Source organism: Eubalaena glacialis, chromosome 3, assembly GCF_028564815.1.
Source record: "Eubalaena glacialis isolate mEubGla1 chromosome 3, mEubGla1.1.hap2.+ XY, whole genome shotgun sequence".
Taxonomy (NCBI): Eukaryota; Metazoa; Chordata; class Mammalia; order Artiodactyla; family Balaenidae; genus Eubalaena; species Eubalaena glacialis.
Window position 1 is genome coordinate 15,319,015 of NC_083718.1, and position 23,365 is coordinate 15,342,379.

At 38.2% G+C, this 23,365-nt stretch overlaps 1 protein-coding gene across 1 annotated transcript in view; it reads right to left on the reverse strand.

Annotated features, from left to right (window-relative positions):
• Window positions 1–23,365, reverse strand: part of USH2A (usherin) — a 795,289-nt gene that overhangs the window by 456,653 nt on the left and 315,271 nt on the right. Inside the window, exons 23-29 of the mRNA XM_061185303.1 lie at window positions 18,301–18,402; window positions 16,510–16,689; window positions 15,364–15,494; window positions 12,948–13,221; window positions 8,133–8,336; window positions 7,926–8,006; window positions 5,117–5,311 (exon numbers count right to left, since the gene is read on the reverse strand). Coding sequence (XP_061041286.1) covers window positions 5,117–5,311; window positions 7,926–8,006; window positions 8,133–8,336; window positions 12,948–13,221; window positions 15,364–15,494; window positions 16,510–16,689; window positions 18,301–18,402 — 1,167 coding nt within the window. The remainder of the gene's footprint in view (window positions 1–5,116; window positions 5,312–7,925; window positions 8,007–8,132; window positions 8,337–12,947; window positions 13,222–15,363; window positions 15,495–16,509; window positions 16,690–18,300; window positions 18,403–23,365) is intronic.

Below are 23,365 nucleotides of genomic sequence, written 5' to 3' on the forward strand. Positions count from 1 at the left end.
AGTATTGTTCATTCAAATAAATACCACTCTAACAACCGAAAATTAAACATAAAAATCTCAACAAATGTCACCTCAGAAATGCTAAAGGGGGATTACTTTCAAGATCAATAGCAAAACTACTCATGAACTACTTTATTGTCCTCTCTCTTGGTACCTTGTTATCTCAACTAACTGGCAAAGCAGCTGCCACCAACCAATCTCCACACTCCTAACATCTCCACCAAATCCAGGTTTCTGGCTCTCTACTTTCTCACCCCTCCCCCCCCACTTTCTAGTATTCTTTTTTCTGTACTGTGAAAACTCTGACTTTGATACTTACTCAGCCTGGCTTTGGGGCTTTTCAATTCACACTCCCCTCCCTCAATAGACTGATTCTTCACAATAAAAGTCCACCTGGCAGTACCAGAGTTCTCCACAATCTTTAAGATTCCCTCCTATGTACTTCCTTGTCTGTTCATTTCACAACTGTGAGCAACAGATACACCTTTAAAACCCTTTGGGGGGAAAAGAGTTAAAGAATTCATAGTCGACACAGGCAAGAACAGAAATAAAGGAATAACAACAACAACAAAAAGTACTGAAACACAATAACAAACAAAACTGGAAAGCATGAAATATGATGACAGAAATAAGAGCAATCAATTGTATAAATCATAAAAATGAATGTGAGTTAAACTCCCCTACTAAAATACAGAGAATTTTAAGTTGACTGTAAAACTAAATCAAACTAGATTCTATTTACAGAGATACACTTAAAGCAATGTGACTTTAAAGGTTAATATACAAATGATGAATGTAAAAGTAATAAGAAAAAGAACAATACAAACAAAAAGCAAGTTACCAAAGAAACTGATAATTGACAAATCCAAGAAATTGACCAAGTTGCAATAATTGAGAGTTTTTCCTTAGTTTTTTACACATTGGGTATATAAAAATAAATAACAGTTGGTCAGTGGTGCTCTAATTTTCTTCTCTCTGTACACCATTCACATGCTTGAAATATCCTACAGTAACAACCAATAGTTTATTGTACTGGTTTTCAATCTCAGGGGTACTCTACTCCAGAAAGATATCCTTCAGAATCTGGGCAAGGCTGGTGTAATTTGAGAAGCCTCCCTGCCCTGTTTCTGATTTGATCTTACCTCAAATTTAGAATTACTAATTCAGAGGATATGCATTATATATATATATATATATATATATAATCAATATGGTATATCTAATATAAACAAATATTAGTCTACCCTGAACAGCGAGGATAGGTTTTTTTTTCATATTACCCATAGAAAACTAACAAAAACATTTAAAGATGTTATATTAACTATAGAAAATGTTCTTTAAAATCTGCACATAAAAATGTAAATCAAAATAAATGAAAAACGGGGGTGTTGCCACACATAAGGCAAACATAAGTATCATATTCTTCATACGTAAAGAGATATTTAAATCAATGAGAAAAATGTGACTCCTCCAATAGAAAAATTGAGGATGAAATGTGCTAGGTATGTCATAAAAGAAGTACAAATTACCAGTAAACAATGAAAATACTTAATGCCTCTAATAATCTAAATTTGAGGTAAGATCAAATTAAAGTAACATTCTGATATATTTGGAAAATTTACAAAGTTTCTTTTACCTGTAAAACTTGTCAACTAGGATGAAATGAAAAAATCTTGCATTCTGCTTGCTGGTGGGAGTATAATTTTTACAGTCTTTTTGGCAATTATTTGGCAACATAAAAATAACTATCCTTTGTTAAGAAATTACCATATGTTAAGCACTGTGCTACATGCTTTAAAAACATCTGATAGTTAACATTTATACAGTGCGATCTTATCTGTGTGTCATGTGCTGTCCTGGGTGCTTTACATATACATGGATTCATTTAATCCTCACAGGTATCCTGTGAGGTGGGTAGTTATTTCATTCTCAGTTTATCCATATGGAATCAGAAGCACAGAGATGTTAATTAATTTGTCCAAGGTTACACAACTGAAAATTGTTAGACTTGGAATATCATCTCACTTAATATTTTTAATATTCTTCTGAGGTTAATATTATTCTCACATTTCATAGGTTAAGACACTCAAAAAAGATCCAGGAGAATACATAATTTCCCCAAAGTCACAGGGAGGGTAGGCACCAGAGATCTGCATCAATGTCTGCTTGACCTCAAAGTCCAAGACTGACTAATGCTTTAAGAGAATTTGACCTAGTTGTTCCATTTCAAGGGGTTTATCCTACCGTCATTGTCAGGAATTCGTCCAAAGATTTACATACAGACTTTAAAAAAATCATATTAATTATAACAGCAAAAGTTGGAAATCCAGAAAATAAGAGGAGACTGAGACAAAATGAATCTGGGAGAGAGGCAGTGGAAAGCAACTGAAGAATTGTAAAGAGAGAGCCACGATGTTTGGTTGCGCAGTGGATTAGAGTCATGGGCGGCGGGGGTGGGGGCAGTGTTCATGAGAAAGAAGAGTACTGTAGTTGTCCAGGTAAGAGACTGGAATGGTTTGGCTTGGACAGTAGATAGGGGAGAGATGGATCAATTTAGCACATAGTTTAGAAAATGGAATCAATAAACATGGATACATGAGGTATGAACAGAATGTAAAAGTTGAGAAAAATTCTCAAGCTTAATTAACTGGGTGGTTGGAGGTGTCATTTACTGATATTGGGAATGCAGGAGGAGCAGGACTTCAGGTTTGGAGATGGTAAATTTAGAGATTATGAGAAATCAATTGGAAATGTCAATTTTTCCAAATGTCTGCTGGATACACACATTTGGAAGTCTGGGTAGGACGTGCATTTAGGAGTCAATAATGTTTGTAGGATATTGGATGCTTTGTGAGTCGATGATTTTCCTGGAGCAAGATTGTAGGGAAAAAAAATTAGCAAAAGAGAGAGAGAAAAGGTCCCGGATCTAAACCCTGCGGTTCTCCAAAATGCAGAGTTAAGCTTCAGAGGGAGTGGGCAAAGGACACTGAGAAAAGGGGGCCCAGAACCAGAAGGGTCAGAGAAGGGAAGATATTTTTCAAGAGACAGTAAAAAATCCACGGTGTAGAATGCTATCGAGCTGTGGAGACCAGGACTGTAAAGTGTTCTTTGGATATTTAAACATGGAAGTTGCTGGTGTCCTCAGCAAGGCAAGTGAGCGGAAGGCAGACCGCGTGAAGAAATGGGAACAACGCCACAGATGCTTCTTGGTAGAGGCACGTTTGGGAAGAGGAGAGAGGGCACAATAGCTGGATGGGACTTTAGATCAAAGGAAGATTTTTGTCATTGCTTTGGGTTTGTTTGTGTTTAACAATGGGTGTTGACAGATGGAGTCTGAATGACCTTGGGCAGAATCCAGCTGGGCAGTGGCTCTAACTTTGGCATGCACCAGCATCACAAGAGGAGGGCTTGTTAAAATGGGGATTGCTGAGCTCTACCCTACAGCTTCTGATTCAGCAGGTGTGGGCGGCCTGGAGAATTTGCATTAATAAAAAGGTCCCAGGTGAGGCTGTTGATACAGATCCAAGGACCACACTTTGTGAACAACAGCAGGAGACAGAGGTTAAAAATATGTGAGAGGAAGAGAGACCACCAGTAACAGGTCTAAAAAGGCGAGAGGAGTTGGGGTCCAGAGGACTTTTGAAGATTTTATTTTTGATAGGATAAGGGAAGCTCTGTGAAAATAGGAAGGAAAAGTGAGGAAGGTAAAATGTAAAAATAATAATGATGGCAAATGCCTGTTATACGCCCAAAGCCTTTTAAAATGTTTTAGCATTCATTAATTCACTTAACCCCTAATAACAACCCTATCAGTCAAAAAAAATGCAATTAATGCATATATTTGATAGTAAGAAAGTGACAGAAATTCTTTATGATACATTCTGGAGTTTTTTTGGTATCTAAGATGATCTAGTATATAAGACTATCAGCTGAGTGCGATAAGGAAGGCAGGTTAGCATTTAGATAGTTTGGAAAAATATAAAATATTTAATGAGGAGAATGGGAGAAGGAAATTACAGACATATGGTAGGATTGGTGTCATTACTGAGTGTCCATCTGAAAATGGGGATTGAGACTTTTTAGTGATAAACTGCTCATTGTTTTCCAGCCCACTTAGCTGCAATGCGCAGCCTGGGCAAAGGCTTAATCGGATTGGGTTTTTATCGGATGGGTAAAACAAGGGAGGAAGGAAGTGAAAGATACCAGTTTTTTTTGTTGTTTGTTTTGTTTTTTTAATTGGTTGTATATTTGGGCTGTAGATTCTAAGGAATCTAAACAAAATGAAGTAAACTTTGAGAGAGTTGACCGATAGATGTGTTAGAAAGACAAGGCTACTTTAAAATCCATCAAATTTGTCAAGTTATGAAAGTCTTTGACAGAGGAAAAATCCTTTTTTCTATTAAATTTGTTGATGCGTTTTACTTTTTTTTTGGTCAAAGGCTTAAATTTGACTTTCCATTTAAATGGGCCTTAACATTTCATGAGGCTGAAAACTGCTGTCTTACGACACGTGCGGGACTTCGAGCACGGCACCTTGCGTGATGTGCCTGAGTGTATTTCACTCCAGCCGCTCTGCACGGCGTGCGTGCCGCACCGTGAGAAATTGATTCGCTGGTTTGCCAGTCAAACTGCTGGTGCTCTAGTACTCCTCTACCTTGACATAATTAGGTTTAATCAACAATTTTACAATAAATAGCGGTGCTGTGAACTTGGGCTAGTCCCAACGAGTGAACTTTTGTATGGTGAGATAGGTCACTGGCCCCATATGTATACGTAGGATTGCTAAAAGATACATCTTTTTAGGATGTATAAAGATCCTAGGTACAAGGATCTGATTAAGGGCATGAGGGCCCTGTGACCTAATCTTTTGGGGATGGCGAGAATATCATCCTTGTAATGAAGCTATCCATAAGAGCCCATAACCATTATAGAATTATCCTTTCCATCCTAGGTGGATAGAGGTGTCCATATCATTAGATGATCCTTGTTGTTTTGAATCAGGCAAAATATAGGAATCTTTAATGCGTTGGGGAAAAAGCCTTGAAGGACGTTTTTATTTAAAGTCAAACCAAAAAGAAAATTAATAAGACCTACTCCCTTGAGGAGTCGCCTTTACCTGTGAAGGTGCTGGTATCAACAAGCTCAGAGCTGGCAGAGGGCAGGCGGGGCAGACCGGGAGCATCTTCACTGTAGGCTCTCAAAATGTACTTCTCAATTACACCTCTAACCACAACAAGTTCATCCCAGGTCACCTCGATGCTATAGCCGTTTATGCTGCGGACTCTTGAGGGAGTTGGCACACTTTGTGGAGCTGTGAAAGGATAAAAGAGAAAATAGGGAAAATGGCAGTTCTGAGAAGACTATTGCTCCTATTCTTCACTTTTAATGGCCGCAGTAAATCAGACTCAACCATTAGCATAAATACAATTTATTAGAGTTGTAACTTTTCAGCACTGATTTAATATGACTGCACATCTTGAGCCATTCAGTTTAAGCGATATTTCAAAACCATCAAAACTCCATTGACATCACGTTCTTTCAAGCCTAGTCCAGGGTTTCCAAAAACATTTAATGTATCCGACATGTTTTAAACATCACTCATAAAGAAGGAGGTGGATGGTAGGCAGATAACAAGTTCAAACAATATAATGATGTACCCCTTTGAAGCAAGATAATTAGACTGTTATTATACACAGTGGTTTGACACTTTTATATTGTTGATGTATTAGCCAAAAAATATCACAAATGTGGTGATTGTATTGTACTTGAAGGTCTGATCCCGTTTGCCAAATTCAATTGTTTTTCCAACTAATTTTAGAAAAGAAAAGTTCTACCAGATAAGATATATTCCTAATTGCCTTTAGGCGGGGTAGAGGAGCTGGTGCCCTTGAGATTCTACAAAATCATTTTCTTTGGAGCATCACAAAATAACAACACCAAACGAGGCAAGTTTAAAGGAACTTGCTGCAAAGCCTCACTTATAAGCCAAATCCCCTAATTTAAAAAATCTATAACCTTTAATTATTTATTAGATATTTCTATGGTTCTGATCAGTAACGACTTCAGCACAGCTGACTGCACTGGGAACATTGAGAAAAAGCCCAAGGAACTTCATGGCAGGATGATGGATGAGAGACAGGCTCTGACCGCTCCTGGACTCCTGAGCCCTGTCGATGGAGGATCACTCTGGTTTTCCCCCATCAAGTAGCCTCCTTCTCTGCCTTTACTGTTCAGGCCAATAAAACAGGACAGTGTTAAGGGAAACAATGTGAACGTAAGGGATATGAGGAAGCACAGAGGTGAAGAACCACTGTCTGCGCAGGTAAAACACCACGGGCACTTCTGGAAACACACAGGCTACACAATCAAGTTGCAAGTAATGGGACAATGGGAGTGATTTTGATTTTATTAGTTCTGAAATGTGGTACAGAGCAAAGTAGAGTCCTGTCTAACAGATGGTCTTCTCATAAGGGACAGAGCAAAACTGACTCAAAAATAATTAAATAGTGCAATTATTCTCCAACCCTTGGGAGCATGTAGCTGTTTGGTATTGTGGTCAGATTGTAAATATGAATTTATGGCATAAGACTTCGTGGTCAGATCACTGCTATAAATTCAGAGCTCTATGTGCATACTTTCTCGGTGGTACTCAAAATGGAGACAATTAAGCTATTTAAGTGATGGACTTTCTAGACACCTATTTACGCTGTTGAATTAGACTGAAAGCAGGCTTTATAGTATATTTGTTAATAAAGTAGAGAAGTGTGAGATAGGGGCAGAGGAAATGCCAGTAACAAATGAATATTTCACATCAGAGCTTTTTCCAAGCTCTAAAGTTGAAAAGGATTTTAAGGGATCATTCCGTTCATTGTCTTGCCTATAAATAGATGATGATTTAAATCATCCTGGAAAAGTGTCAAGTTGGCCTCTTCTGGAAAATCTGTAGGCAGACAGCTTTGAAAATTCTTATTAGTAGCCCATCTCAGTACTTAATTATCTTTTAGATTAAAAAGATTCCTCAAAGGATGCCTGTGTTAGTAACCTGTTATTGATAATAAGTATGAGAGGGTATCTTGGTAAAAAACACATCTTTAGACAAATCGTGACTTGCTAAGGATAATTTTCTTCAAGAGGCATAAGTGTCAATCATATGGAAATGTATTTGTCTTTCTGACAAATAAATATTTTCTCCAAAATGGTAGAAGGCTACTGATTTCACAAAACTTTTTTTAATGAATGCCTCCCTGTGATGGTAATATGTGAAAAGATTCTGTGGTCACTGTCAGAAGGACAAAGCACTTATAAATCAGTTATCTGAGATTAGCTCTAATATAGTCCGTTTCCTCTTTGTTTCCCCATTCAACTCAAAAAAAAAACAAACAAAAAAAACAAATTAGACCACTCAGCAATTTCTATCCTGGGAGAGTCATTCTAAGACCCTAATAGTAAGCACCACGGCAAACATCTGCCATGATGTGATAAAAGACACATCCGCTTCCAACCAGGGTGCAGGTTTCAAATGTGTTCTCCACCGGAGAAGCAAGGGGCTATCACCGCCACCTAAAGGTAATCCTGACTTTAGCTTTTCGTGGTCTAAGCAGTTGGTAAAGATTTCCTATTCTTAGATAAATTACAGTCGATGTGGGCCTATTTCATCTTTAAGACAACCTGAACTTACTTTCTTCTGCATCTGAAGAGGAAAGAATCAAGCCTGAAAAAATCCTTATTAAATACTTGAAAAATCAAAAGCAAGGATCTGCTAAGCATTTTTACCAACAACGGGTGCCTTGGCAAACCAGGGCATGCTCTGTCACAAGATTATAAACATACTGCTTGCTTCACGGGTAAGAGTCCTTCCTTTTCTTTACATGCACCAACGTGTGCACTTGTGTGCACATACACATTTTAAGATAAATAGTATTTACCTGCTCCTGCCGTACGGCCCCGACTCCAGTCGCTAGGTACTGAACCTCCTTCGTGGGAGGCTGTTACTCGATACAGGTATTCTTAAATGGAAGTAAGAAGTAGAAGGTTAACATATGACTCGTGTAGACTAGTGGTGGGCTGGCAGGGAGGGAAGAGGGGATGAGGAGGAGACACGGAACACTGAATTTAGAGCATTTCCACATTACCTGTGAAAGGCTGGAGACCACTCTCATAAACGCTCTGCTCTTTTCCCCGATAAACCAGGATGGAGTCATTTCCCCTGCAGTTAACAGCACTGTCAGTTGACAGGCATCCATCCAGATTGACTCCGATAGCACCGCTGGACACAGATGCCAAGTTAACGGCAGCACCCTGTGCAAATTTCACATCTTTCATGCAACCACCGAAACCTAGCAAACAGTAAGGGATGAATGTCACATAAAGGGCTTGAGTCATTAATTACGAATCATTTTTGCCCCCTGTAGTACTACGTTTTGATGAAATTGTGCAAGGGGGGGCTTTAAACACAATTTTTAAACTTCCGAGTCTCGTTTGGGAGATCCTTTATGCCTCGCCCTGCTTTTTTTTTCAGGCTAAGCTGTTGCAGGAAATAGTTATATTTATGTTATTTTGAAAAAATATATAAGCTGATAATTGTAATTTGACTTAATTAGATTCAACTGAAAAGTATGTATTATATCTCTTTAGGAACACATTTTTATGTTTATTCCCATGAAATAAAATTTAGGCAAGTATGCATTATTGTGAGGGGGTATCCACACGTCCCTCAATCCTGGAAAATTAAGTTACCTGTATAAGTCAGTGTCTAAGTGCCAAAAAATAGTATTTTAATGAGCATGATTATTCAAGAAGCTCATTGGGGAAAAAATACATTTTGAGGTTCCTATGAATAGTAGGAGGAAGAATACAGTCTCAAAATATACTAAAATCCTGAGATATTGCTTTGAATTCCATAACGATCATTTCATAGACAGAGAACGAATCCCAGTTAAATCAGGGAACATAGGATCTACCACTGTGCTCTACCATTTTCACTGAGTTCCATAATCTCGACTGTGCAAACTGATCACCAGTTTTAGGTTCATGTTCTCATGGCAGGGACCAAATTCAGCTCTGGCAACAGCAACACGGGAGGTTTCCTGGAATGTGTATTCTACTCAGTCAACTTTAGAATGACCACGGGGCATTCAGTTCTGGGAAGTTTAACAGAGAATGTGGAGGAGGTGGGTTTGAAGTGTGCACTGCTCTTTTTTTTTAGAGAACCATAGGGCATCCTGTCAGCCGGGGAACAGCAGTGGCTTTGAATAACTTGCTATTTTGTGTAAACAGAGATCAGTTCTGTGAGGTTTGGCAGTCCTCTGCTCAGAAAACTGCCCACAATTGTCAAAGAAGGGACAAACAGACTGTGTTTGAGATCACTGGAGCACACACTCTCTTTCTTGAACAAAACCCTGTCAAGTCTGAAAGGCCCCAAACACACGATTAGTTCTTTTCAAGATGAAAGCACATCGGCAGGAAATGGAAATAAAACATAATGCAATGCTGAACAGTAAAATAAGTTAATGGTAACAATGACCATATTGTTCTCTTCAGCATTTATATGGTGTGTTATTCTGTCTTCTAACACTTTAAGTTGCAGCCTATTTCCTTTTAAACGCCTTTGCTATTATTCACGTTCCTTTAGGCCCGACTGATCAATACTGCTAGTCTATCTTCAACACACAGTAGATACTCAGTAAGTTGGGTGAATTGAATTGAAAGCAATGAAGCTCAATACAAAAGCATCTGCTTGAAAATTCAGATGCTAATTTCTTTACCAGTAGTAATTTTCTGATGGCCCAGAGCTGAGTCACCTAACTTCTCTGTCCTCGAGTTTCCCTACCAATAAAATGTGAACAGTGGAAAGATAGCTTTGGCAAACATCAGTGTGCCCTTATAAGAAATGTCCCGTTATTGCTCAAGAGGAACAGAATTTCAGGTTCGTAGGATGAAAAGAGTTCTAGAGATCTATGGTGGCAATGGTTGCTCAAAAACGTGAATGCACCAAATGCCTGAACCGTACACTTAAAAATGGTTAGGATGGTAAATCGTACGTTAGGCATACTTTATTACAAGTAAACATCTTTAAAAAAATTTTTTTAAAGAAATGTCTTAAACATTAATACACAAGATGCAATTTTAAATTTGGGAAAGGCCACAGAGGTAGGCTTCCTTCACTCTGGAGATAAAGAAAAAAAGGTCCAGAAAGTTACAGGGTGAGGTTTCTAAGTAGGAATCCTCCTTAGGAAATGGGACTCTGGCCTCAGGCCTTTGGGGGTGCAGATGCCTGGGCTCTAGTGTGGGGTCCTCACAGTACTACCCTCAGGGCAGTCAGAGGGTTTGGTCAAAGTTTGTGCCATTCTTCCAACTCTGCACCGTCAGAAACCCTCCCACCGGAAATACTCCCCAACGACCTCTAAAATATGAATGGGATGCGAGGATAAAAACAGGAGAGAGGGCCTGTCTGTGGGAAGACTAGGGAGGCCTCCTTTTCTTGCTTCCCTGTCTTTGGGAAAATCATAAGCGACTCCCCACACCTATCCTACCCCCAGGTCTCTAAGTAACTGGAAGGTGGTCTAGAGCCCTGGGTTGACAGATCAGAGGGACAGTAGCCCTTCTGGGGGAAGCGGTCCAACGATGGGACACTTGGGCTCACAGGATGGCTGACTCTCAGCCCCACTCCTGACCTCTCTGCTCAGGGCTTTGGACAGACCATAACCTGGGAGACCATATGCCATGGCCTGCTCACTCCCAACCCAGAGGTGAATGCTGGTCCCAAGTGTTAGTCCTAGATAAATGCCCATGATCTGAGGTGGTACCTCTTCAGCAAATTATGTTGTCCAGCATCTCCAAAACACAGAGGAAAATTCATTTGCATTGGATTTAAAGGAAGATTGCAACATTCATGGATATAAAAAATAGCTCTAGTAGGACCACAAAATAGAGCCTTTGAAAAAGGATGCTAATGGAGAAGCGTAGAAAGGTTTTTATCACTACTGATAGTGGATTGAAAAAAATACAGGTAAGTGAACATGATTAGTTTTAATTGCAATTTACTACGTGCATGCAGCACCTCTATATTGTAAATATTCTCCTGTTCACTGTATAAAACATGCAGTTATTCATATAACTCTTACTATTCAAAACATCTGAGTCAGAATCTTAGAGGATAAAGGCATAAAATCTGCATTTTAAATAACCTTTCCATGCAATTCCAATGGATCCTGAATAGTAATAATAATAATAGCTAATTTTATTGCATTCTTACTATGTTCCAGCTACTATACTTCAATATTTTATAAGTGGTTCTCAAACCACTGATATGGATGATATTGCAATGATAAAAATTTAGTATTATCCATAAATAAAATATCTTTCAGTATCACAGGCTTAGTCACAGTGTAGATTAAGTTGTTCCCCTTAGGTCTATGTTGATATTTTAAACTTCCATCATTATCATCTTATAATTCCAATTTTAGCTATGTCTCTAGGACCACCATAACAATGGGTTTTGGTGTACTTTGAGAGTAAAATGCCCAATATACAGGGGGTTTTTCCTAGATGTAAACAGAATCAAGTAATTTTGCTCCTATAAAGAGTTTTCAAGCTCTTTCTAACCTCAGAAGCCTGAAAACCAGAAGAAGCCCTTATATGAATGTAATATTTTTAGCTGCTGTTACATCTTAAGTGCCTTGAAAATGTCACTACTGTCTTCCACCCCAGATATTCATTAACTCCTACTAGTACCCTTCTAAACGTCTCCTTAGAGCTTGCCATATATTTTCTATTCAAAGTCATTTAAATCTTTATCTACTTACCAAATAGGCAAAGACTGCTTCCTGGAAATTTTAACCATTCAGGGTGCATAGATTTTGAAATACGGAGAGAACATTTTCTACACAGGAACATGCTTGGTGGCAAGCTGGAAGTTTCTGTACTTTCCCCACTTGATAGAAAGGAACATTGGCCAATGCCCATGAAAGGGAGCACTTGACTATAATAAGGAGAGTGGGCTTTGACACCAGGCTGCCCGAGATGGGTAGGCTTGCCATCTGCTTAGTAGTCATTGACCTTGGGCAAGTTACTTTCCTCCTTGCCCCCAAGTTTCCCCATCTGTAAAGTGGGGATACAGATAATAATACCTGCCTCATGGGCTTGTTATGAAAAACTGACTCACTTATTCTCACATTAGGCTCTCAGAACCATGCCTGTCACACAGTATGAACCCACTGTTAGCCTTTTTTAATCAATAATTTCTCTGATTACGTTCAAACTCTTTACATGAGTTAAAGGCTTGCTTAGTTGTAAGTCACACATTCACGTACTTTTCCTTTCCTTGATGGTTATGCATAACAAATGACACACAGACTTTTCACAAGTGTGCTTGAAATTCAAGTAAACCCACACTTACATGTGCTATGCTGCATGAGAGCTCCATGGAAATGCATGGAGACAAACAGCATTTAAGTCAGAAAAAACCCAGGGAATTTAAGGCCATTTTTCTTGGCTGTACACACCAACCTAATTTATTTTTTAATCTGTAAATACAGATAATGGTCAGTATTTGAAAGAACCAGAACCACGTGTGTTCAAGAAAAACATATGAGGAAACATATATAATATATATAATAATTATATAATAATATATAATTGTAATTTATATATATACACATGTGTACACACATATATATAAATTACAATTATATTTGATGAAGATATGTTAGAATAAATATATTGATTGTAAATACATATGAGAGCACACCCTTAAGGGCAACATACAAAACTATTTGAAGAAGTGTTTTGTGATTTTTTTTTTTTAGAGCTTAAAATTCTTCCAGAAAAGGGGTGAGTAGTTATTGCTTTCAGCCTGATTCGACTGCTTTGTCTTGAAACACAGAACCACCAAGACCTGGTAGGACCAGCGCTGTACTAACTTGGGAATTCCTCCCAATGGAGTTTACCTTGTTCCAGCTTCAGGTGTTTATAAGAGTCGTGCAGCTCCCGTGGGGTTCCTCCCACATAGACGGGGGAATTCACCATCAGTGGCTGAGCTCCGGACTCTGACACGTGCTCCATCAGTTCATTCATGCTTGTTGATAGGACGGAGCCTTTCTTTTTAATGATCACTTTATTCCACTTTCCGTCACAATACGACAGCCCCAGCCAGAGATCCACTTGTGTAAAGGTAAGACTAGTATTTAACCGGAAGCTCAATATTCCACTCTTCAGTTCCATCTGTGTTTCATATTAAAAAGAAAATAGGTATATAAAAAGACTGCAGAATGGCAGTTTGGAAGAGAACAGAAGGTCAACTTCTTGAAGAGAAGCAAGAAATTTCCCTGAAAGCACTCTATAAAAATGTCCCACTTTATTCTAAGCAGAACTAGAGTAACACATAATGAAGCTTACTTTGCAAGCTTATAATTGACATGACGGATGTTGTAATGAGTCAAACAAATTTATACCCAGTAATGATGATACGATGTAATGCAATATTACATAGGCAAAACCATTTTTTTTCTTTTTGATGCAGCATAGGTAGAAGATTAAACCCTAGCATAAGTGACTGAATAACTGAAGAGAACAGTTTAAACTATGACTCTATTTTTATTTGAATCTTTAGAAAATGAGAAAATACTACTTCATATATCAATTTAATTTCAGGGAAAAATATGACAAGACAATAAGAAAATGAAATGTCAAGCCTGATTAAGCTTATTTTAACTGGCTGGTGAACTCAATTTCAAATTTGTAAAATGTATTTTGATTCAATATTTCAGTGTTACTATTCTAAATCTCTAACTAACCTAATTGCTCCTACGTCTATTCTTTTAGATTAAAGTGCCATTTTCTAATACGAACATACTTTACCCACATTTTCATGGCAAAGGAAATGCCTCCATATGTTTTTCTTCAAAATTTTACTCAATAATTATTTTACCTACTATGTTTTTATTTTGTTAGAAGTCAAATTAGTGACCATAAGGTACTTAAAAATTTGAGATCATGTCAATGAAACAAATTAAATAATGCTATATAGAAAATTATGTTTTTCTATGTAAAAATCAACTTTGTGAAGTACGTCGGGTAAACAGTCATTCATTTTTTTATCCTTTCATTCAATAAATATTGATTCCCCTACTATGTTCTGTAAACCTGCTACTACAAGAGAAATTGTTCCCAAGAATTGCACTGTCTTAATAGCAGAGGCAAACATGTGCGGTAATATTATAAACAAGATGGGGATGGGGTACAAAGAGATCGGAGAGAAGATACACCTTTTGTTCCCTGGGAATTGGGAAAGGTTTGAAGTAAGGTTTTTGGAAGTATGTAAGATTCATGGAGAATCTCCAGCAGGAAGATTAACATGTTCAATGGCATGGGGACATGTACGAGCACATTAGGTTTAGAAAAAGGTACGAAATTAGATAAAAGGATACATATGGGGGAAAGAGAAATAAAGAGTTGTGCCAGGTATGTAGAAGCAAAATTTTGGAGGATTTTGAGTGCTATGGAAAAATAATCGTTTTTCTCTTGTCTGTCTGATGCCAAAAGCCCATATTCTTTCTACTAATATCTTACACTAAAAGTTCACCCTTCTGGTCATAAGAAGTACATCCTATAAGAATGTTCAGAGTAGCCTTATTCACCATGGCAAATACATGGGAACGACCACTACTTCATTGAAAAGAGAAGAGATATATTATTACCCAGCCATGAAAAATACATGGAGAACATGAATAACTCAGAAACAATGTCAAGGGCTAAAGCAATTGCCTAAAGATAGAAACTTTTACAAATTTCTAAAACAAAGATTTTTAGGCATTCACTCATGGTGTTCAAACTATAAAAATGCAAGGAGGTAATAAACACAAAATTATGATTACATATTACCTCTAGAGGGAGACAGGGAAATGGGCTAAGAGATGGCCTAGAGTTAGATGCAAAAATTTGATAATATTTTAGTTCTTGGGTTGGGTGGTAGGTTCATGAGTGTTCATTTTACTATTATATTTTATTTTATATGTGTGTGTGAAATATTAAATATATAATATATATTCTTTCAACACTATTATATAAAAGATAATAAAGAAAGATTTTTCATATATTGGGAAGGTAAATTGCATTTCCTCAATTCCTAATATTTAGCCTGTTTTGTTAAAATTATAATTTTCAAAGTATAATGGTCATTTAAAAAATCATCATGGTCCTAAAATACAAAATGTCTCATAGGATTCCAAAAGTGAAAATGACATGGGGGTAAAAATAAAAGCAAAAGTGAATTTGGAAAGAAACCCTAATTAGGTATAATGTAAACACATGGTTTATTGATTTTAAAGTTGGATCTAACATTTTTAAGTAAATTAATTAACATACAGCAAGAAAATCAGGTCCATCTTTGTTGTAAATGAAAAGAAGCAATCCATTCAATTGGTCAGTTCTGAACTTAAAGGAAATTTCAAAGTCCATTCCACCATGAAACAAATATGGATAAAGTTCCAGGAACCCTTTAGAGAAAAAAAAATGTACAAATTAGTATGTGCAAAGCAATATTGTTAGCATCATAAGGGTGTCATAAGACACCCTTAGGACATACTCTGTCGTTGAATAAATCTCTCACAAAAGAAGATGCAGATCAATGTTAAGAAATTCACCTTGTAATGTACAGAAGTGGCAGAATGAACTTGACATACCTTTTAAGAGGAAGCAAGTTACTAAGTCATGGATACAATTAAGACTATTACTAGTTTATCTAAGTATTAACAATAAGTAGTTGCAACTCTGGATAATGACAGTGATGGGAAAAAGCAATGAAAAAGTGCACAGAGTATAATATTATTTAGCTTTCTGTTCTGAAGGTAGTTTAACGAACTTAATATCTAACCAGCTTAGTTATAAATGTAGCAGGCAATAGTGGGCTTTTATTCCAAAAATAAGCCATGGTGGCCAAGTCACCATATTCTCTTCCACTCCTTACCCTGGGTGGCTGCTAGACAGAGACTGTAGGTGGCACGTATGCCGGGGACACTGCGCCTCACCTTTGCCACAGCCTTTGGAGCAATGGCAGTGATGGTGGTTATATTCTCTAGCTCTCCCTTAAGGCCCTACCTACCCCATCACACAGCTGAAATTCTACTCTTAGGAACACTGTCAGTCTATATCATGGGATAAAACAGATATTGTGTGGATTAGCCTGACAAAACAAAACTCCTTTGAAACATCTGAGTAAAACTATATTCTAAGTAAAAAAAAGTGGACTTACAAATGGACATTAGTGGCACTACCATAGGTAAACCCCAAACTGCCAGAGATCTTACACATGAATATGTATTTATGAGTCTTACTATTTATATTATATATTCAGACATTGAGAATATATGTATGGGCATCATGGCGTAACTAGGTATTTCTGAGATAGCAGGTTCATATGAGGTCAAAATAATTGTATCAGGAGAGATTAAATTACACCAAAGATAGAACATACAAGCTACGCAATGACCAGTGTCTGTTTTAGAACCTTACCTGCCCCTAGGAACTGCGCTCCCTCTTGTAATGAAGTGGGGCATCCCTCCCAGCTGTTATACACGTTGATTTGCTCTTCAGAACTCTGCCAAACCAGACGCCCCCAAGCAGCAGAGGGATTATAATTCTTCATAAAATACACATCCTTGAGACAGCCCACAAAACCCTTTTGGATTATGTCTGCAGGGGTTGAGAGATATCAAGAAATATGTATTCTGAGAAATTCTTTTCAAGCAATGAATTTGATGTGCCATTAAAATCAAAGAAATAGGCAATAGCGCTCACTACCTACTTACTACAAATTTTTTTAAAAATTTCTTCTTTTAAGATTTTTTTTTTTTGATGTGGACCAATTTTAAAGTCTTTATTGAGTGTGTTACAATACTGCTTCTGTTTTATGTTTTGGTTTTTTTGGCTACGAGGTATGTAGGATCTTAGCTCCCCGACCAGGTATTGAACCCGCACCCACTGCATTGGAAGGCGAAGTCTTAACCACTGGACTGCCAGGGAAGTCCCCAAACTTCTTAATAACTCATATAAACACCACACCATCAGCTAGGGTAGGTGGTAACAATTGTAATGTTTCGCTCTGGTTCAGACTCATCTTATCTGCAGAAACAGATGTTTGCATAAAAACCTCGGTTTTATAGTAATAGCAAGACTATTGCCTCTTGAACTAACAAGGGGATCTCATCTGCCACTGGTCTTAAAAATAAATGTGCAATAACACATTTTAAAAGTAAGATTTAAAGGAAGTCTATCTATTAAATCTGCAGTTTATAGTTTAGTTCCCTCGTCATTTTGACCTAGTCTGTTACACAAGTAAAGCAATAATTTCATTTCATTTTTAGGAATTAATGTAATGTTAAACTTAATTTTTGAACTCCCCAGACCAGGTAGGTGTGGGGCTTATGAATACAGTAAGTAGGGTGGTCATAAGAGGTTGGGAAAGAGAGAAAGTGAGCAAATGAGAGAATTAGAGAGCAAAAAAAAAAAAAAAAAAAAAGAAAGCAGAGAGGGTGAGAAGGCACCTGAAGCTGAGGTTGCATTTCATATGGCAGTGTCCTTACAGGTCAGTGGAAAGCTTAGTTCTCAGCTTTTGAGTTCATAACCCGATCTTAGGGAAGGTATTCACCAGCAGTCAAAGTTTTACAAGGTCAACTTATATGCGCAATGTCAAATTATTTATTTATAATGGACAGATGTCATCTACATGAGGGATACTTGGTATTGGGGTATGCTCTCCTCCTGATGCCTGGATATACTAGAGACAAGAATTGTGCTTGGTGGGCAAAGAACTAGGACAAAGACTCTCTTCTCTCTTTCTTTCAATCCGTGTGTGTGTGTGTGTGTGTGTGTGTGTGTGAATGTTTTCAAGAGACTTCTCCACCAGTCTACAGTAGCCAAATGAAAGCCCTCTTTTCTCTACAGGTATTTCTAAGGAGGTAACTATAACCAGTCTTGAGGATTTAAATATATCCTTCTCAAAAAAATTCACTGAAAGTTTTTGATCCCTAAATAACATAGCTTTGACTGAAATTAGTATAAATCATTTCAGCAAAAGTTTAATGAACTCCTTTTACATATCAAGAACTGGGTACTAAGAATTGAAATGCAAGTAGTACATGGTTCCTTTAGAAAAGAAGAGACCTAAAGGAAATTTTTGACATACTGATGTAGGAAATACAGCATGAGATAGAAAATAATACTATTACCTATACTTTAAAATAATGCAACTTGATTCTAAAATGTGGTGACAACATATAAATTCTATACCTTTCCCAAACTCACCAGAATCCTTCCTGTGGATGGTATAACCCTGCGGCAGCCCTCCCACAAACACTCCTGTGTTCTCTCCAATAACAGTACTACCATTCAGGGTGGCCGAGGAGCCTATGGATGGAAAAGGAGATGAGAATTCCAACTTCAGCAGGATAATCTATTTCTACTAATTTAACGAATGACTAAACCCTTTCCTGGGCTTCTGGACACCACTCTTTCTTGGTTCTCTACATATCGGTTACTTTTCTTCACTGGTTCTTCCTCATCACCCCAACATTTTTTTTTTTTTAAACATCTTTATTGAAGTATAATTGCTTTACAATGGTGTGTTAGTTTCTGCTTTATAACAAAGTGAATCAGTTATACATATACATATGTTCCCATATCTCTTCCCTCTTGCATTTCCCTCCCTCCCACCCTCCCTATCCCACCCCTCTAGGTGGTCACAAAGCACCGAGCTGATCTCCCTGTGCTATGCGGCTGCTTCCCACTAGCTATCTATTTTACATTTGGTAGTGTATATATGTCCATGACACTCTCTCACCCTGTCACATCTCACCCCTCCCCCTCCCCATATCCTCAAGTCCATTCTCTAGTAGGTCTGTGTCTTTATTCCCGTCTTGCCACTAGGTTCTGCATGACCTTTTCTTTTTTTTTTCCTTAGATTCCATATATATGTGTTAGCATACTGTATTTGTTTTTCTCTTTCTGACTTACTTCACTCTGTATGACAGACTCTAACTCCATCCACCTCATTACAAATACCTCCATTTCATTTCTTTTTATGGCTGAGTAATATTCCATTGTATATATGTGCCACATCTTCTTTATCCATTCATCCGATGATGGACACCTAGGTTGCTTCCATGTCCTGGCTATTGTAAACAGAGCTGCAATGAATATTTTGGTACATGACTCTTTCTGAATTATGGCTTTCTCAGGGTATATGCCCAGTAGTGGGATTGCTGGGTCATATGGTAGTTCTATTTTTAGTTTTTTAAGGAACCTCCATACTGTTCTCCATAGTGGCTGTATCAATTTACATTCCCACCAACAGTGCAAGAGTGTTCCCTTTTCTCCACACCCTCTCCAGCATTTATTGTTTCTAGATTTTTTGATGATGGCCATTCTGACCAGTGTGAGATGATACCTCATTGTAGTTTTGATTTGCATTTCTCTAATGATTAATGATGTTGAGCATTCTTTCATGTGTCTGTTGGCAATCTGTATATCTTCTTTGGAGAAATGTCTATTTAGGTCTTCTGCCCATTTTTGGATTGGGTTGTTCGTTTTTTTGTTATTGAGCTGCATGAGTTGCTTGTAAATCTTGGAGATTAATCCTTTGTCAGTTGCTTCATTTGCAAATATTTTCTCCCATTCTGAGGGTTGTCTTTTGGTCCTGTTTATGGTTTCCTTTGCTGTGCAAAAGCTTTTAAGTTTCATTAGGTCCCATTTGTTTATTTGTGTTTTTATTTCCATTTCTCTAGGAGCTGGGTCAAAAAGGATCTTGCTGTGATTTATGTCATAGAGTGTTCTGCCTATGTTTTCCTCTAAGAGTTTGATAGTGTCTGGCCTTACACTTAGGTCTTTAATCCATTTTGAGTTTATTTTTGTGTATGGTGTCAGGGAGTGTTCTAATTTCATACTTTTACATGTACCTGTCCACTTTTCCCAGCACCACTTATTGAAGAGGCTGTCTTTTCTCCACTGTATATGCTTGCCTCCTTTATCGAAGATAAGGTGACCGTATGTGCGTGGGTTTATCTCTGGGGTTTCTATCCTGTTCCATTGATCTATATTTCTGTTTTTGTGCCAGTACCAAACTGTCTTGATTACTGTAGCTTTGTAATATAGTCTGAAGTCAGGGAGCCTGATTCCTCCAGCTCCATTTTTCATTCTCAAGATTGCTTTGGCTATTCGGGGTCTTTTGTGTCTCCATACAAATTGTGAAATTTTTTGTTCTAGTTCTGTGAAAAATGCCAGTCACCCCAACATCTTGATGCTGGAATGACCCAGACTTCCTCCGTTCTCAGACCTCTTTCTCCACCTACACAGATACCCTAATCCCCTCTAGAAGGATGAAGAGAGAGCTGGGTACCTGTGCTAACTCCCAGGGCCAAAGATCAGAAGGGGCCTGGGTCCTTGACTGTGTTGCATAACAATGCAAATCTGTTAAAATGTTTATCTTACTCCATCAGTTTTTGGGAGAAGGGGGATTTTTTTTTCAGAGCCCAAACAACTCTAATTAGCCCTACTTATATCTGGAACCTTGGCTTTAAATACCGTCTTTAGCTGACAACTCCCAATTTTTTTATCTCTAGTCTGGAACTCTTCCCTGAACTCAGATCCAGGAGTCTGCTTGATATTTCCACTTGGATGCCTCATAGGTACCTAAGACTTAACATGTTCAAACTGAAATCTGAACATCTCTCTCTGAATCTGCTTCTCCCACTAGCTTGCCCACCTTAGTTATGGTAGTTACAGTCTAAAGGCCCCAAACATTGCAGTCATGCTCTACATTAGGGGTTAGCAAAACTCTTCTGTAAAGAGCAAGGTAGTATGTATTTTCCTCTTTGTAGACCATATAGCCTCAAGCAGCCATAGACAATACCTAACCAATGGGTGCAGTTGTCGCCAATAAAACTTTATAAAAACAGGCATGGGCTGGATTTGGCCCACAGGTGGTAGTTTGCCAACCCCTGCTCTACCTCAATCAAATTCTTTAACATTTACAATATATCCAGATTTCTCATTATATCCACAATTCCTTCCCTGGTTCAAGAAACGATCATGTCTTGCCTGGATTATTTTAGAATTATTGCAGAAGCCTATTTGCTGGTCTCCATGCTTCTGTAATGAATTAATAAGCAGAAACCTCAATTAAATAGAGTCGGGAGACCAGAAGGTAGAGTTCTCACACCCTGTAATGAAGGCAAAGCCAACAGGAAGAAGAAAGACTTTTCTTTCCTGGCAAGGACTCAGCCAATGAAAAATCATGAACACTTCGTTTACTATAGTCCTCCCGGCTTCCTGTTCACCCTCTGTAAAAGTGTTCTCCCTCCCTTGTCATGAGGGACTTGCACTAGGCTTGCCATGGTTGTAGACCCTGAATTGTGATTCTCTGCTGATCCCCAATAAACCCATCTTTGTTGGAGAAATATCTGACAGTCTATTTGTTTTAGGTCAACATTTTGGTGGACCCTATGGGGACCAGAGAAAACCCCTGAAGGCTCCAGTTCTGGTGAACAAACAGGTGTGGTACCCACAAAGAAGCCCACTGTGCTCACTGCTCTTACCAACCCTGGAGTTTGAAGGTAAATCTTTCTCCTGGATCTGAGCTCACACCCTCTTTGCATTTGAAGCTCTCCAGGCTTTATGCAAGTTGTGCTTAAAGGTTTTGTCTGGTTAAGGCCTTGTTCTGTACCTGAGTACTCATTTGGAACTTCAGTCTAATTTTGAGATCAGACTGTTTCAACCAAGACTGGCTGAGAAGTCATCAGCCCATTCCTTCAGGAATGAGGCTGCTTCACTGAAACTGTGCTGGTTTTTCAGCCTTCAGCCCATTCCTTTGGAATTAGGGTTGTTCTTTGGAAATGACTGAAAAGCCTTGGGCCTGGTTTCTACAGGACCAAACTGTTTCCCTAGAATTGGCTGGTATTAATTTGCATGCTGTTTGAGTCGCGAGCAGTTTGATTTGAACTGTGAGCTGTTTAAAAATTATTCTTTCACTCTGGAGACAAACCTCTGAGTAACGAAATCCCAGTTATCTACATATTTTGAGGGAGCCCCCGCTGACAGGGACTCTGGACAATTTTATGTTTAAAAAGTGTGGTCTTTCCCCATGTGCATTTCCAACTAAATGGACCAAACTGACCTAAGGCATTTTAGAATATCAATGGCCATTATGGGGAATTTTTGGAATCCTCAAAGTTAATTGGACTACAATAGCTCAGAAATTCCCAGAACTGAATAGTATGCCTATTTTGATTGGCATGTTGAGGTTTCTAAATGTAATCAGGAGCCTAAAATTGCCTCTCAGCAAAATGAGATTTTAAGATTAACTGAGGCAAACATGTGGATAAAGAAAGACAAAGTGGCTCTTCATGCCTCAGGCTTTTCTTCCTCGGCTTCTCTGTCTCAGGCTCGACATCTGGTACCATCTTGTCTCTCTTCCTCAGCTCCTCATGGCCAGACTCATCTGGAACCATCTTTCTCCTTTCCTTCTCTACTGCCTATGCCTCGTCTAGACCCTCAGTTCTCCCCCTAATAATTCTCTCACCAAACTTCCCCTTTTCTCTGAAACTCTCCCCACTCCCTTTTCCTCTGAACTTATTAGAACCTGTCCCTTTAAAATTAAGCCTTCTGAGGTTCCAGAAGGTAAACCCTTAATTTCTTATATTCCCTGGACTAAAGCTGAACTGCAAGCCACAGTCAAAGATATACCCAAAGTAACTGAAGATTGTCACAGATTTGCTGAGGAATTTAATGTAGTCATTCAAACTTATCAACTTGGTTTCTCTGACTTACTTTAGCTAATTCATAGGTTTGTTGGTGATGGCCAGACCCAGCATTGGATCAGAACTGCTAATTGGGAAAATCCTGAAAGGTCTCTAGGATAACAACCAGGAGATCAGCCCTCTAACTTATTATATGATCAGGCTTGAGCAATCACTAGGTGACTTCACTGAGCAATCCCTAGGGTTTTTCCAAAGACTGTCAACTGGAACAAAATTCAGGTTTGCACACAAAAATCTGATGAACCTGTTCATTACGATTACAATTGAATTCAGATTATTTTTATACAAAATTTTGGCCTTCCTCCAGATGTTGATTCCACCTGGGTAGCTTTTAATTCCATGTTTATTAATGAGCCAAACTGGGATCTTTCCTTTCTAATAAAAAGGACCAGGATGGAATGGAAAACTATGTCCCATCTAGTTTTGATTAATCTGGCAAAACTGTTCTCTCACACTATAGCTGAATCACCTAAAAGGAAGACTGCCCAAATTCTTAAACTTCAACTACAGCAAATGAAGGCTCCTAAATGAAACTAAAATCCTCCTAGTTTCTGGTA